Source organism: Paralichthys olivaceus, chromosome 13 (genome assembly GCF_024713975.1).
Source record: "Paralichthys olivaceus isolate ysfri-2021 chromosome 13, ASM2471397v2, whole genome shotgun sequence".
Lineage (NCBI taxonomy): Eukaryota > Metazoa > Chordata > Actinopteri > Pleuronectiformes > Paralichthyidae > Paralichthys > Paralichthys olivaceus.
Window position 1 is genome coordinate 10464965 of NC_091105.1, and position 16669 is coordinate 10481633.

Here is a 16669-nt window from a genome sequence, read left to right on the forward strand (position 1 = left end):
ACACAAATACATTCAAGTCTCTGGCCACACAGAGACAGACAGCTCATGCGTGCAGGCGTTCGCCAGAGTCCACCCAACGTGTACAGGTAGGCAACGGCTGATATGTTTACAGGAAAGATTGACAGCCGTACAATCAGAAGTGACTGCAGCCTGCGTGGTCCCATCATCCAGTGCAACGTCGGTGACACCAGGAGAAAATGTCTCGCTGTAGCACAGTATTACGATGTTAAGAAGATTACAACCTGCGCCACTGGACGCTGAAGAACCAGAGCAAAGACTTAAAAAGCTCTGGATGAAGGCAAATCATTCAGACCTCAGTTACAACACGTGTGTCCAAAACCTATCAGATACTGATCAGCACATGCCAAAGGAGAGAATGTGTAAAAAAAAAAAAAAAAAGGGAAAAGCCTTCATCTCTCCTTTCAAACTCATTAACACAGAATTACAATAATGCACTTAATAACTGTCGGAGTAGTTGCTGTACATAATGCTGAGAAAAAAGTGAACATTACAAAGGTACTTATTAAAAAAAGATACTAGAAGCAATATTAGTCCAATATTGTGACAATCATATTACCTATACAGTCCTAATGCATACATGAATTACAAATGAACAAGTGCCAACACCAGAACAAAAACGAAACGACGGTAGAATGACAAACGTGAGGCCCTTAAGACGACAGTTTCTACACAAGGTAGAACAACGAGCTGTAACTGTACAGAGAACCTGCTGATATGAGATTATTCTCCACAAAGATCCAACTTAAATATCTAAAGATGTCCATTCTCAATCACGTCTCAACCCTGTGACTTCCTGCCATGACTGGTCCTGAGACAGTCTGCGGGTGCACAAACCCATTAAGCAGTAGCAGTGAGGGGGGGGAAATAAAGGTCTTTTCAGTGACATGCCTACCAGAGAAATAACTTAATTTGATATAGAACTGTCATGCTGTTGGTCTTCACAAGCTCGAACAGCAAGCACTGTACAGCATAGTTACTCATTTACAAGCTAAATATTTCAATCATCAACAGCTAAATCCAAAATGCACATTTCAATCACGGTTTCCAGATCTCATCGCACGTTCGGTCTCAAACATCCAAATGTTGAATCGTGGAAAACTCTCAACTTCTTAACACCATCGATGGGAAAACCTTCCAAAAGCCACGTGAGTGAAAAGTGGAATATCTATAACTACACCAAACACATCTCAGACCATTCACCTCACACAGGGATGGCACGTCAAACTAATTGAGCTAAATCAACTTCTCACTGTGCCACAATTTATACTTCCTCTTCACGTCTGTGTGTTTCTCCCAGAGATAAGTGACACTAGTGCTAATATTGAGAAAACTAGAGAACACGTTACATTCTGCTGTGGATGGAGAAAGCTATAGAGGTCACAGTCGCATGGGGAAAAAAAGCCAGAGGGAGGGAAGAAAGAAATGAGGAGGAGAAAGTTTGAAACAGACAGAGAGACGAGTGGGGAGGTCTCGACACCCATCTACAGAGATCTGCTTCTGTCTACAACACAACACAGCAGGAGGAGGATACCTTCCTCTTTCAAAAAAAAAGCAAAAACATACTCTTTGTATTTCACTGTACATATTTACACAAACAAACCGAGGGACGGGAGGAAGAGGAGCAGGGTCGGGTCCATGTCATGGGTTATAAGTGGTGATACAATATGAGTTACCTATAGTGGAGAGAAAGCATCTAAGCCTACAGACGGTATAAAATCACTGCCCCCTCGCATGCTTTCCTCTCACATCGCTCTTCTTCTCGTCTTTTCGCTCGGAGGAGGTTGCTGATAAACGGGGTTGTCTCATGCATACAGTGTTGGGAGTTTCTACAGTGATTTCACGTGCGTCAAAAATGATCCGACGAATCCAGCGATGCCGTGACCCACTTCTGGTTCTGCTGAGCTTGGAACCACTCATGGAGCGGTGGGTGTTGAAATGAGTGTGATGTGAGCCAAGCTGTGGAGGATGTGTCAAGGTTTCAGGGATTGTGGGAAAGGGGGGGGGTGGAGGTTGGGGTTTGGAGTCCCATTAGTGAGGCCTGTTGGTGAGGCCTGAGCAGACTGGAAGAGCTCAGTCTCAGCTCCAGCTGGTCTGGAGTGGATGTGGAGCTGGTTTTCCCGTGTGCACTCTAGCGTCATCTTGTAGTGATCCACTGAACGTCTGGCTCGACGGCCTCAGAGATGCTTGTACACACCGACTCACACACACCTCTGCCTGTTTCCACTCTAGTTGGGGGCTCTCTCTCTCTCTTTCTCTTTAGTCGCCTAGAGTCAATTTTGTTTCATTTTGTGTTTGTCATTCATAGAAAAGGAGAGACAAGTGTAGTTCCTTTAGGTCTTTTGCAGAGTGGCTGATACGGCTGTTATATTGAAGTCTCCCACAGCTGCACGGACAAGAAGAGGGAGGAGGAAAGTAAGAGAAGAGAAAGAAAAATTAATTCAACATTGGACGTAACTTTTTCCATGAAAATTGGTGGAAGGATTCAGTATGGGTCAGGGGAATACCGGGAATTTAACATTTTTCAACATTTACACAGATTTCCCATTGATGAAAAATCTTTACAGGACTGATAATGATTACTGATATCACTCAGAGAGTGCATAACCCTGTTAAGTCTCCTAAATCTGGCTCCCCCCCCTTTGATTCTCTCATTCATTGTGACAACCAGAACAGAATCACCACTGTATTTAAAACCAGTCGTCCCAACACAATCCTTGCTGTAATGTGGTTTTATGTTACATGATGTGATCATATTGATGATACTTGCCCTGGCACTCTGCCTGTTGGCTTTCCTCTGGTCATCGGGGAGAGGGGGCATGGGGTACGGGTACTTCCTGCTGGATGCAATGGATCCTGTGGAGGAAGTGGGAGACTTGGCGGGGGATAGCGTCCTGAGGGAAAGATAAAGTGACATCATCAAAATGATTGCCTCTTCTTTTCTACCTGGTGCAGCATTATGTTGGCCAAAGACACAGATGGATAAATGAGGTTAGACTGACGACGTTGAGCTAATGTTGGATCTGTGACTTTGGGCAACATCCTTCTTGAGCTGCTCTAATTATTCAGTATTCCTGCACAGAGAGGTTGCCCTTAAAAGCTTGTATCACAGTTTCCCTCAGAAAGACGGATCGTGGCATCTGTTAAAAATAACACCATCCCTCAGCTTTTATGGTCAACCTCTGTATACAGTTTGTACTTCTTTTTCAGCGGCACACAGGGACCCAGCTGCGGTGTGGACAGTCATAGTTTCCTGTATCACATGCTCCAGCATCACTGCTTCATCAACCTGCACTGAAACACACACAAGGCCAGAATTTGCACGAATATACATTTAGCCTCTGTGGGGCTGCTAGAGGTATATCCTGCTGTGAGCTGTGCCCGTGTGTCGTCTTGTAGAGTTGGACCAGTACGTGTGCTGAATGTGACAAATGCTGGGAGCAGTGAGTATGATGAGGCGACTGGGACGTCAGACCAGACCGGAGCTGGGTAAGAGGAATAGACAGAGAAAACCTGCCCCGTGTACAGTAGCTGGTTATATACCACTGCTGTGTGGTGATGGGATATACCAGCGCTGGTCAGAGAGGTGGAGAGACCGTTGGTTGAGGGAGCAGCTCAAAAAGGGCTTTTAATAGAAGCACTAACAGCAACAGCTCCTGTGTTATTAAGCATTTCTGTAAAACTCATTATTTTCTAAAAAAAATATCAGGTTCTTTGTTAATTTCTTGATTTAAAAAAATTATAGTTATATCAGCATTTAGGACTTTGGAGAAAATGACACCATGGCATCAAATACATGTCCTCACTGTTATTCTTGTCAATCTGAGGAGAGTCCTTGTACTTGAGACGTCGCTACGGCAAGTGAGTCCTTTGACGTGTGAACTAGCCCCGTTCCTTTTGAAGATTATTCATAAGTGTACGTTTTGGGCTGGAAAGAACCGAACAGTGAGATCACGTTGTCTCAACATTGAGGTTTTTGTTCTGTAAACCTTATAATCCTCCATGTCTCTCCACTCTGTTGCACTGATTCTATCATTGAGTAAATGTAAAGTGGGCGGAGGGGCAGGATTGTGCTCCTGGACGCAGTGAAGGTCTATAGATTACAACGCTGACTGACGGTCAGGTGAGGTGAAGAAACAGTCAGTGTGCTAACATGGGACCAGAGCTCTACAGAGCCTGTGAGCCCATGAGCTCCCTCGTTCTTAAGGAAACCTCGTGTTTGTGATGATCTATAGACCTTGGACACGATCGAAGAGGTGGCCTACAGTTTGTCAAAGCAGCTCAGTGATGATGTCACAAAATGTTTGGCTCAGAAGTGACATCACACTGATGGGAAGGAGCGTAAGGCCACCAGGGAGCGAGGCGGGGCCGACACACGGACACGTACTGACACGACAACACTGAACATGCAGAGGTAACAAGAGGCGGAGGGGGAGAAGCAAAGGAGGGGATGTGGAGAAAAAAGGTATAAAATTATATCTGCAGCATAACTGTTACACGGGCACAGACGGAAGCAAGAGTCATATTACAGCAGGAAATAAAAATCTGCAAATTAAAATGCAGCTGGTTAAAAAGGAGAAAATGGCTTTAATAAAACTGGGCAAAATATATAATAAAATATAAAGCAGAAAACTTCTTTTCACCTTTTTAAAGACTACAAATCCCAGCATGCCAGCTGTTGAGAACAAGTTCTCTGAGATTTTATTTTCAAACTTCGGCAGAAAAACTCTCCCAGATTGGCACTAATTCTTTCTTTCCTTGACAAAACGATAAATTAAATGAAAAGTGAGGGGGTTTTAAGAAGCGTGTGGGGTACAGGGACATGGTCTGAGGTTATACCTAAGGTAAGGTCCTTGAGTGTTTTTATTCACATCTTCTACCCATTTAGTTACATCATAAATCTCTGCTTTGAAGCGAGGGGTTAAATACCTGTGGGAGGTGAGGGGGGGTGTGGGGTGATGGACACAACACAAGGAAGGGGGAGAAGAGAGAAAAGGAAGGAACAGAAATGAAAAGGAAGATCTCCAGAAGTAAGTATTGGGAGGGGGAGGAGGAGAGAGGAAGAGGAAATATTTTTAGGAAAGCAGAGCAGAGCAAAGATAATCTGAACAAACACCAAGATGCAGTAGAGAAAATGGTGAGAACGATGGCGGACAGACCTGCGTGTGGTGTCGGATGAAAACAGCACCATGTCAATGGCAAACAACTGTGTTGTGTGTTACAGGTTCACTTGCACATTGGTTACATGTCACATCATTCCGAGCGCTTATGCTTGTCGCCACTCAGTCAGTCTCATGCTTGCAGTGAGAACAGGTGCACTGCAGACTGTGCATCATGTGCCATGACCTTCAGACCCACAGACAGGAGGCAGCCGATGCACCATTCATTGTTCATTCACAGTCAACAGGCAGGAATGCAAACATATGCTTCATTTGGTTATTAGCAGCATTAGTAATATTTGTGACTAGAGTTCACAAGTTCCACAAGAGCTGATGTGAACAATGTGACCTCACTTAGGACTTGACCAGCTGATGAGCCTCAGTACAACACTCTTTAAATGTCTATCTCTCCTCTGAGAGGAAAACAAATTGTGTTATTATAGCTATGCTCTGCTAGTAGATAATAAAATGTATATTCTTTATTTTATTATACTCAACAAACCTCATAAAAAGACCAAAACAAACAATAAATTGATCCTAATTGCATTTGGAGCCAGAGTCTGTGCAGTAGACATCAGGGAATGGAGCCTCGACCAATCATGAGTCTCATCCATCAATCAAGACGTTTCACCAAATGTATATTCATCCACAAGTGAAAATAGTTCCCAATAAATACACTATTTAATCCTGTTAACGTAAGCCCAACTATTATTTTTTATTATTATACATTTTTGAATGATTTACATCCTCTGTAGGAGCTAGTCACACTGAAGAGCGATGGAACTTAAGTGATGAGAGAACAAACTAAAAAGTTTTGGTCTTTTAATGGGATTTGTTGATGTACACAATATAAAATAAAGAATAACATGAGCTTTATCCTTTAAAAAACCCAATGACTGGTCGATGTATTTTCAACTAGAGCTTCTGTTCATCTGCGTACCTGAGCGTCACTATGTTCACTGACATGACAACATTACCAACTTGCCACAACAAACTTACTCTGTGGAGTTAGAGCGAGCACGGAACTTCTTTCCTTTCAGTTTCTTACGATTCCCGCTCAGATTTCCTGCAGAGAAACAGAACATAAACAAACACTTAACATAGAGATATAGATATAATATCCTCGCAAAATACTTACTGGGGTTATGTATAATGCAAGAGAGAGAGAACATACATCAGCAATATTTCCTCTTGTGAATAAGTGGGGATCTGTGTGTTACCTTGCCACGAGTTGCTCCTCGGTCGCCCGTTTTCACAGATGTCGGAAATGTGTTTGGCATCTGGGATTCTCTCACTCCATGAGTGTGACAGCCCGTTAGATCTACACACACACATACAGCAAGGACAAAATATTATCAGTGCAACATCGACCATCTAAACTGACAAATCATTAAATGCTGCTCTGCTCTCGTTGCAGATGTAGAGACGAGGGAGAGGCCCAGGTAAATGAAGGAGAAAATGAAGATGCCATTGCAGCACATGGCAACATTATGAGGCTTGAAACAGCATCATGACCTCGGAGTGTGACATGATGTGAGCACCGAGGTGAGAGGTGATTTCAGTTCAGTTCTAAACATTTTGGTCCATTTCCAAAATGTTTAAAGACAGATACACATGGTAAAAGCCATGAGAGAAACAAATGTGAACACACATCAGCACAAATTGAGCGTCTCTACACCGCTAAACACACACACACACACACACACACACACACACACACACACACACACACACACACACTAAATGAGTGATGATGAGATGAGCACACCTGAAGCCAAACAGTGAGATGTGTGCTATGGATGGGATGGAGGGAGTGAAGGACAGGGTGCAAATCTGCAGGTGCGACAGGCAGGCTGACCTCTTCTTGGAGCTGCAGCCGGAGTTTGTGCTGACACCCGGAGGCATGTCACTGTAAAAGGAATCTGCGTCCCCAGGCTTTGTTACATAGTCACCTGGGGGCATTTGCCTACAAATACAGAATGACACTTTAGATGGGAGGAAACACAATCACAGGACAAATACACCTTCAAATATGAATAGTTATTTATCAACTGTTTATGACCAACAAACTATACATATGTTCCTTTTTAATAATTACATTACGGTTTTGTTGACTTTCCACAGAGTGCAATATCTGGTGGCTGTAACATAATCAAATCCTCCTATTAGTAATTTATTTCTCTATTATTTATTTCTCTGAGTATTTTTTTCTCACACAGCAGTTCTTCTGTTGTTGTTTTTTCAGTGGCAGAAAGTAATTAAGTACAGGTACTTAAGTACTGCAAATCAGTGCAATTTGGAGATACTGTATAACTTAATACTCCTCCTGCATCTCTACAGGGAAATGCCTTTTCCTTCACTACATTTATTTGACACAAATCTTTGCTGTTTCACATTTTACACACAAAACATATAAAATAACATTGCTGAGGGAACACTTACTCTTACAGCTCACCTGAGCAAACCACAGCTCTGACATTTAAAAACAATGCAACGTTGACAACAAAAAAATGTTAAAGTGAGCAAACCGGCAGAATCTTCGGTGAACCTCAGACTCCACATAGCATCTCTGCTTATAGCTCCTGTGAAGAGAAGAACAAGGATACTCAGCCTGATGATAATGGAGCTTTTGTCAGATTGCTGACTTGCGTTCACTCAAAATACTACCTAGGACCTGATTGGGACTTGGGACCAATTCAAACTATTTTTTTTTGTCTTGCTTTGTCTGAACAACTATATCATTAAGGTCTCAGATTATTGTGTAATTCACAAGATGAGAGGAAAAGTCTGAATGCGCACAAATTATGTGTAGCTGAAATTGTCTTATTTCCTTTCGTTCTGATCAGTCACAACCCCTTTAGCTTTCTCGCTGCCAGCAGAGGTTGGGAGCTTCTGATTACAAACCTCACACATGCAGGCTGCAGGGACACTTACTTGTAGCACCAGGCTGTAGCAGCCATTATGAGCGCGAGGAAGAGGATGGAGCCCACGATGGCCCCGATGATGATGTTTGTACTGGTGATACCTGAGACAGAGGAAAAGGAGGACGGGAGAGGAGAGTGGGAAGCCATTTGTGTGTTAATTGGATTGTGTCATGTTTCCTGTTTCATGTGGGCACATGGGGATACAGAAACCACAAAACACTGCGGCAGGACATTAAAACACACTACAATTAGCAGGAGTAGAGTAAAAGGAGAACAAGAGGGCGTAAACTGAGAAAACATTAACCGCTGATGCCTGTCATCGCTGCTCTGAGGGGAATTTACATGTGAAGTAGGTTTTCAGGTTCACGATAACAATTTTTTAAAAAAAAGTGACAGTGGTGAGCTGAGATGGGGGTGCGAGAGGAAAAGAGTGAGGAAATGACATCGAAGACACAACATATATAACAAACAAAAAAAAAGAACTCAAATCTGACCTCAAGTCACTCCGTCAAAGACATCAGCCTGTCGACAAAGAATGAATGTAAAAAATAATGACGAACAGAAAGAATGACATGCATGGTTCAGTGAATGCAAAATGCTGCTGGTTTTAATGAGCACACGTGAATAGAAATAGAAAGAAAAACCTTGAAATATTAAACATATTAACATTTGAGGATCTGACGATGATAAAATAAGAACTGAAAGTGATAAAGTCAGGGAGACAGAGCCAAGAAGCACATATATGAAGTGCAGAGGAAAATGAATGTGAAGAAAGCAGGACGCAGACAGAGGTGTGAGCACAGAGCATCAACGCATTTACCTGAAACTGAGGCAGTCGGTCCCACCACAAGATAACTGAGTGGAGACGTGGAGTTGCAGTCGTCTCCAGCCCAGCCAAGGTAACACACACACTTCAGATCATTACTGCACACCTACAGTGGGAATATATAACAATAAGAAATTGAAAACACATCCTAAAAATCTTTAAATGTGAAAACTGTGGTGAAAAGAAAAATAAATATATTTCCAGTGCAATAAAAAGTATCACATACCTACAAAAACTATTCAAGACACTGAGTTTGAAGTTTTAGGACCTTTTCTGGCTTTTAATTTTATGTATTACATTCATTTATGTGTGTATTTAATTATACATCTTAGACTTATTTATTATATCTATTCTATCACTAACTTTCTGGTTGATTTTCTTGAAAATGTTTTTAATTTTATACCCTACTTTTTAATCTTGTTTGACTTTGAAGCATAAATTCAGTTTTGGCCAAAGATAATTGACCTTTTATTCACAGTCATCAACCATCCTGAAAGAAACCTGCTCCAATAGTTGTTCCCAGTTTCAGCTCAGTGGCTAAAAGTGCCACATTAACATAAACTTATAAATGTGCAAGTGTGTGTTCACTATATGTGTGTGTTCACTGTATGTGTGTGTTCACTGTATGTGTGTGTTCACTATATGTGTGTGTTCACTGTATGTGTGTGTTCACTGTATGTATATACCCCGTGTCCAGAGCAGATGCTCTTGTCAGTCGTCCCGGGGCACGTGCTGAAGTTGAACTGTTGGATTGGGAGACATTTGTGATTGAAACAGATGCTGTCCGTCCCGCAGGCCGTCCCATCCTCGACATATCCCAGATCAGTGTCTCCATCAATCAGCACGTGAGCACCGCTGAGCAACAAACATGAACTCAGTCACTTACACAGCATTTTATGTGATAAAGATAAAGTTCAGGTAAGGTAACAGTGAGTTGCATGGTCACTGTCATCTGTTGTGAAGAGTGCACTCCAAAGGTCATTCTGTTGGGGTGTCACAATGTCTCTCGACGAGTTTCATCAACGTCCTCAAAAAGCAATTTACTCCGCGCCTCAGAATGATGTTACGTTATGAATAATTCAGATTATTATTAGTGAGGAAATTACTCTTGGTGAGTTTGGAAAGATCGATGCCTTTGCTTCTTGACCCTGATGATGTTTTAGACAACTGTCAGACTTAAACGTACAATCCTTCGTCATACGTTGTTTACCCCGGAAGTTGCAGCAGAGATGGGCAAACCCACGGGTAAAGCACGTATGATGCAATGAAAAGGCGACTACACAATGAAACATCCCATTACCTTGAATGACATTGGGGATTTCTCTGGGTTTAAACATTTTGGATAATGTAATTACTCAAGTCAACAAAATGTATATCAATGACGTGCACCTGCAGTCAAGAGACGCGCTGTGTCGGGCCACGGAGAACGAGGTCAGCCCCCCTTGCAGCTCTCCGAGTCGTGGTGACGGTGAGATGTTGGAGCACAGCAGGTAGCCACAATGAACATCCCTGAAACACAAAGGTGCAACCACAGATCATTTGGAGAAAATAACCCAGAGCTCAGGGGTTACATTCATAGGGAGGACCGACTTACTGCTTGTTACACTGGATCCACGTGTCTTTGTCTTTCCCACAGTTGCCTTTCTCCGTCCCCTCGATGTTGAGCTTCTCGTAGCAGAACTTGTCGGCCGCTGTTGCCTCTGAGGATACAGAACACCACACAGTCAGCATTAAGATAAACAGTGCAGGAAGTTTGTCTCTGTCTGAAATCTTCATATAGAAATATTACTCACTCTCTCCCCAGATGTACTTGCACTGTCTGTCTTTTGTTTTGCACCTTCCATTGAAGCAGCGACCCTGTAGAGGAGAACATAGTTTAAAAATACGTCACCTGTGCAGAAGTATGAGCTGTTTTTATAAAATTTTAAATACAGAGAGGCCCAGTGAGCACTGTCAAACATCTCACCTGATCCTTCTCACACGTGTAGCCGTCCATCTTGTGCACATTTGGTGGACACTGGAATAAATCAAGGAAAACCTCAGAGACATTGTGATGTACAGTAGGAACCACACATATCGTGGGACAGTCCAAATATAAAGTTGAGCGTAAACTGTGCGAGGGACACTCACCTGGCTGGAGTTTCCTGTGCAGTTTTCTGGGATGTCACAGTCATTCACTGCATCTCGACACACGACTCCCATGAACTCCATCTGCAGCAGCATACAATAAAGAATACACAAACTCTGAGAATCTTTGTAACATGTAAAAACTCACGGGTTCGCCCAGGATTTACTCAGGTGAATTAGTGAGAAGTTCATCTGTGGGAGCTCATCAGTGTATTTTCTCTTTCGCGTCTTCTTAGATTGTTGAATTGTGCGGTTTTGTGTCAGTGTATGGTTATTATGTACTTATAAACAGAACATAAATGGAAGTAATTCCTCCTGCTTGGCATCATGGGTAATCACCACCTCTACAACACCCAGCAGAAGATGGAAGGTGAAGCACTGCCCTGTACCTGGCAGTTGTTGCAGCAGAGTCCGTTACTACACTTCGAGCCTTGAGTCAAAGTGCACTTCTGACAGCAGTTATCCCCCTCTCTGGCACACTCCTAGAAGACAAACACAACATATTAATCTATATTATATTATATAACATATTATACATGGAATTATGATTCATATAACAGTTTACTTTGGAAAGTTCTTTCCAAAACACATGGATATAAAGCAACACAGAAGAAAACAAGACAAAACTAAAATAAGGAAGATAATACAACAGAAAATATTACAAACGAACAAAAATCTGTTCAAACCAGTTAAAACCAGGCAAAATATGTTTAAGGTTAAGGTGAAGGAGTTCAGAGCCTTGGGATGCTGATGGAAAAAGCCCGGTCTCACTTAGGGAACTACTAGGAATCGTTAGTTGAAAGATTTTAGGTTATGTAACCCATTAAAACAAAGTCTCTTTAGACAAACTCTATAATCATACAATAACTTCACGTAGCTCTTTGATTCCTCCCGTGAAATGACCTCATTAGTTCAAACAGACCTCCTCTCACAGAAAGTCTGACACAGTCGGTGGTTCTGTCGTTGGGAAATCAGCCCATCACTAAACCCTTTACAACACCTCTCCCTGTTTGCATTCATCCAGTCCCGTGTACAGAGCTGTCACTCACCGCTGGACTGCCGCAGTCACACTCCTCTCCCGGCTCCACAAAGCCGTTACCACAGATTGGAGGGTCCAACAGCTGAGGGGGGAAGGGCAGAATTAACATTGAAAGTTCTGAGAAAACCCCTTTAATTACATGCTTATATATACATGTGGGTGTGTGTGTGTGTGTGTGTGAGTGAGTGAGTGAGTGAGTGAGTGACATGCCTTCAGAGGTTTGTTGAACAGACAAGATCCTCCTCCGCTATTCAGGAAGTTGTGGTACTCCTCCACGTTGCAGTCGGAGAACCTCTTAGGCAGGTAGAAGCTGTTCAACACAACCATATGATGTGGTTACTGTAGCTGCAGAACAGACAGACCCTCAGAGGGGAAACAGATAAGAGTGAGAGGGCTCACTCACAAAAACACAACAGGACAAAAAAACAAGACGTTTCAAACCTCACATTTAATTTCAGTGAAATACCACAGCAGATTTGTCATATTTAATAAAGTTTGTATTTCTTACTATGTCATGTTTTATGACAGATACTCACAGTTCAGGAGATCCTTACAATAACATGGAAGCGGATATACAGTATAGCTAACACGGCCAAAACACAGATGGATATGTGAAGAGTAGATGGATCTAAAATGAATTTGTGAATGTGTCCTGGAAATGAACCTGGATATTGTGAATGATTCACTTTTCAACTGTTATTGCATCATCATTTCATATAGAAATTCTGTGTCATTTCAACATCTGAAGTATTTGTCAGAATCTATAACAATCAAAAGTGCAGTGCTCACTCTGATGTCTTAAAACGATATCGACCCGAACCTGAGCAGCACTTAAGCATTATCATCCTCTGCTGCTCTGTCAGGCTGTTGATGATCACACTGCAGGCTCGTGTCAGGAGTAGCTCTGACAGTAATCAGGACTGAGTCAGGAAACAATGCAATAACAGAGAGGCTCGGGGCTGTGAGAGGTCGGAGCTACTTGATATGTGATGTGACTAAACTACGGAGATGATTGGTTCCATAAGAACGCAGAAATGATGCTTTGATGGTTGATGAAGAACACTACAATATCTGAGAGAGATTTCCAGAACTAATCTGGTTTAAAGTTGGTGTGTGGGATCGGTGTCTTTGATTTCAAATTTGTGTCAGGGTTGAATCTTGTCAAAAATCTTGTAGTGTTCATCTCTTTTTAAACAGTAAGAAGAGGTGAGACAAAGATGAAGCGTGCTTGAAGGATTCACTGGGCACCAAAATAAGTACGATCATTATCGGACTAATGTTACTACTCAGCCATGAGAAAGACTTTTCATTTCACAGTACTAAGACCATGGGATCAAAATATGTATTCCAAAAGATAACAATACAGACACTACGGTTAATATTCGTAGAAAGTGCTTATATTGACTTATTAAAGCACGTGGACACATTCTGCACATTCTGCAGGAAGTTCAATAGCATCTTAAACATCTTAAACCTCCTTCAAGTTATGAAACCAGATATAAATTCAGTAGATCCAGATTTTTATTTGAATCTTCACCAAACTGAACTCACTCATAATTATCAGTCCCCTAAACATGATAGTTTTAATCAAGATCCATGAATTATTCTCTGAGAAATCCATCGAAATGTTGAAAAATGCCCAAACAATCCTAGATACATTCCCTTACTCTGATGTATACCACAATTTATTGGATTCTTTCTTGGGTCATGACCCATCCCTCCACAAAATTTGGTGGAAATCAGTTGTATAGTCTTAGTGTTATTCTACAAACTAACAGAAACAGGAAAACCAACTACTTGGTGGAGGGAATAGTATTTTTCCTCCTTCCCCTACAATCAGCCTGTGACACAGTAGTGACTAGAAGACATGGCAGAGTTTATACTCACAAAGACACTGCAATACTGCTGATTCATGTCCACATCTCTGTGTCCTTTGTCAGTTTTCTTTAGTCTTATAATGTTGCCAATGAAAAACATATTTTGTCCTGGGTCTTTCATGGAAAGAAAATAAATGTAAAGGAAGCAATAGAAAATATATAAAAACAATTGAAAATCCTAACTCAACCATAATGTTCAGACAGTAAATTGAGTCTATTTGCTCTAAGGACTGTGCCCTCTGCTGAGATTTTATTAGGTTTAGTTAGGATTTACGATGCCTGTGACAAGCTGCCACACACACTGCACAGGAATACACACACATATATATGAACACGCACGCACTCGCACGCACCCACACACAAACACACACATTAAAGCTAAATCCTGTGAAAAAATATAAAATAGTTAGTAGTAGTCAGGTTAAGTCGATCACACATGCAGGTGCTGAGGGATAAAAAGAAATTTCCGTCAATGGACATGACTGAGGTCGCTCATTGAATACAAGTGTCTGAAATACCATTGACTTTGTTTTAGAGAATACAGATCTAGGCCAGATCCATTCACAGAGGACAGCGCAGAGTGATCTGTCCTCTGTCATGTGACCTTGTGATCTCATAGTCGGTTTATTATTGCAGCCCAATAGAGCAGGATCTGGACTGGGAGTGTCTGGGTGTGTACAGTTGTTAAAGGGAAATGAGGGAGACAAATATTGGCCTAAGGTGAGAATGACATTGCAGACTGTTTCAATCGGTTAGACATGGACAAAAAGAAGTGATGAAAAGTTCTGACTTTCAAAGGTCAGGAGGGAGAAAGAGCTTATCAATAATCAGAGTAACCAAATTAATAAAACTCTCTAGGTTGATCAGCCGGCGACATCGGCCACAAACTGAAGAATTCACATACAAGTACATGTGAAATTGTATAAATATGATATTGAAAAATACAGCCAGTGCATAACAAAGAGACATCAAACTGTATTTGTTCATATCATTTGAATCAAAAGAGAAGCCGGGGGCCACAGGGGCCGTAGTGCTCTCAGATGAAATGGGAAAGGTTGTGATGACTGACAACCCCTCCGAGGCAGCCAGTTGGTTCAGAACAGCACAGGCAACGTTCTAGTCAAGCTTCTGCTCACCTGCTGTCCCATTCGGGATAGAGGGGGAATGTGAGAAGGATTTAAGAAGAGGGGTATACACACACACAGCACAGTGATTCGTTCACACAACACACCCAGTCACATACTTATGCTCACAGTGAGCAAGCAAGCTTCATCACACTGAACATATACTGACATGATTTCTGTATGAAACTGAAAACATACACACAGCCTGGCACCTAGTGGTTAGTTACAATACTACAATAACACTACACTGGGTGGAAATATTCTAGTCAACATGTTTATACTGATATTCTGAATGTGTGATATTAGAATAAAAGTAAGACTAATATTCAATTCAGATGATGTTGTGATTGAAGATTGTTTGGAGAACTCTGACTCTGATGAAAAAAGTAATGCCTGCACAATGAATCCACACCACAAATCAATTTCAAGTCATTTTAACAGACAGCATTTTTCATGAATATATTTTGGGAAACTTTGCTGAAAAACACTGGGCATTGGGCGTCCAACATCTGTGAAAGATGTGTCTTTAAGAATTATTTATCAGATTAAATTAACTTACCCAACGTCATCCATGATACAGCCTGACCAGCGATCATCACACTTGCATTCACCTAAAAAAACAACACATTGATCGATTTATTGCACAGAAAAGAGGCTTGAAAATGAGTTTGCATGCATTCGGGTTTAACTTTGTACCGTTGAGGATCCTCTTCTTGTCTGAGAAGATGCCAATGTTCTGTCCAAGAGACTGAGCGAGGGTTATGGCCATCTCATCGGTTTTCCCGTACTGTTGAAGAGAGAGAGACAGACAGAGACGGAGAATGAAAAGTTTATTAGATCAGTCTGAGGAGAACGAAAGAGCTTACAGAGGCAATTCCTTTTAAGGTAAACACTATCAGTACTTGCACTGATACATGAAGAAGAATACAATTATTTTACAGTGTGTAATGTACAGTATGTTATTACTCTATTTGTATTGGACAACTCAGAATGATTATTGTTGCTTATGCTAAAAGGTTTTGGGGAATTTTCACTAACTCACCTCATTCACTCCGCCTCCTTTAGTGAGAGAGCAAACTCCTCCCATGTAGGAAGCTCCACCCCAGCTGCTATGAAAGCGATTCCCTCTGATGAAACCAGAAAATGTTTTAGTTCCATGAGAAAAGATGATGAGACGAGAAAATCCTCTCAGATGTTCGGACTCACGAGAAGAGGTGAACGGAGTCGCATTTCTCCTTGATGAAGTCCTTCCTGTACTTCATGAACTCCCTCAGGGTCACCATGGGGTCGTCGTCGATGTTGAACTTGTTGTCCGCTGACCAGGTTTCCATGGCAACCAGCACAATCCGAGTATTAAGCTGTTCCTTGAAGATCTGGGGGGGGATTTGAAGGAAATTTTATGTTTTTATTATCTTTTTAAAAAGTCTCAAGAAAGAAGAAACAAATGGTACAACTTGATCTGTATTAACACTGACAGGCACTGTTCAAAGTCAGCATCATCTTCAGCTGCTCATTATGACAGCACCAGTCAGAGTGATTAGTACGATCCAGCCACCAGACAGCAGCACATTACAG

The 16669-nt window shown here is 41.8% G+C and overlaps 1 protein-coding gene across 4 annotated transcripts in view; it reads right to left on the reverse strand.

The window, feature by feature from the left end:
• Positions 1-2235: 2235 nt before the first annotated feature.
• The window catches only part of adam22 (ADAM metallopeptidase domain 22), a 49479-nt gene continuing 35045 nt past the window's right edge, over positions 2236-16669 (reverse strand). Inside the window, exons 11-32 of one of the 4 annotated variants that reach the window (XM_069536667.1) lie at positions 16301-16467; positions 16137-16221; positions 15791-15881; positions 15654-15705; positions 12304-12403; positions 12104-12175; positions 11444-11536; positions 11058-11138; positions 10894-10944; positions 10721-10784; positions 10522-10627; positions 10317-10436; positions 9614-9782; positions 8922-9033; positions 8112-8202; positions 7706-7759; positions 7036-7143; positions 6398-6498; positions 6177-6243; positions 4858-4947; positions 2789-2912; positions 2236-2404 (exon numbers count right to left, since the gene is read on the reverse strand). In XM_069536667.1, coding sequence (XP_069392768.1) covers positions 2384-2404; positions 2789-2912; positions 4858-4947; positions 6177-6243; positions 6398-6498; positions 7036-7143; positions 7706-7759; positions 8112-8202; positions 8922-9033; positions 9614-9782; positions 10317-10436; positions 10522-10627; positions 10721-10784; positions 10894-10944; positions 11058-11138; positions 11444-11536; positions 12104-12175; positions 12304-12403; positions 15654-15705; positions 15791-15881; positions 16137-16221; positions 16301-16467 — 2019 coding nt within the window. In that variant the 3' untranslated portion in view covers positions 2236-2383. Of the gene's footprint in view, positions 2405-2788; positions 2913-4857; positions 4948-6176; positions 6244-6397; positions 6499-6945; positions 7144-7705; positions 7760-8111; positions 8203-8921; positions 9034-9613; positions 9783-10316; positions 10437-10521; positions 10628-10720; positions 10785-10893; positions 10945-11057; positions 11139-11443; positions 11537-12103; positions 12176-12303; positions 12404-15653; positions 15706-15790; positions 15882-16136; positions 16222-16300; positions 16468-16669 lie in introns of all 4 variants that reach the window. The other 3 variants (XM_069536665.1, XM_069536668.1, XM_069536666.1) reach the window with 3 other exon arrangements.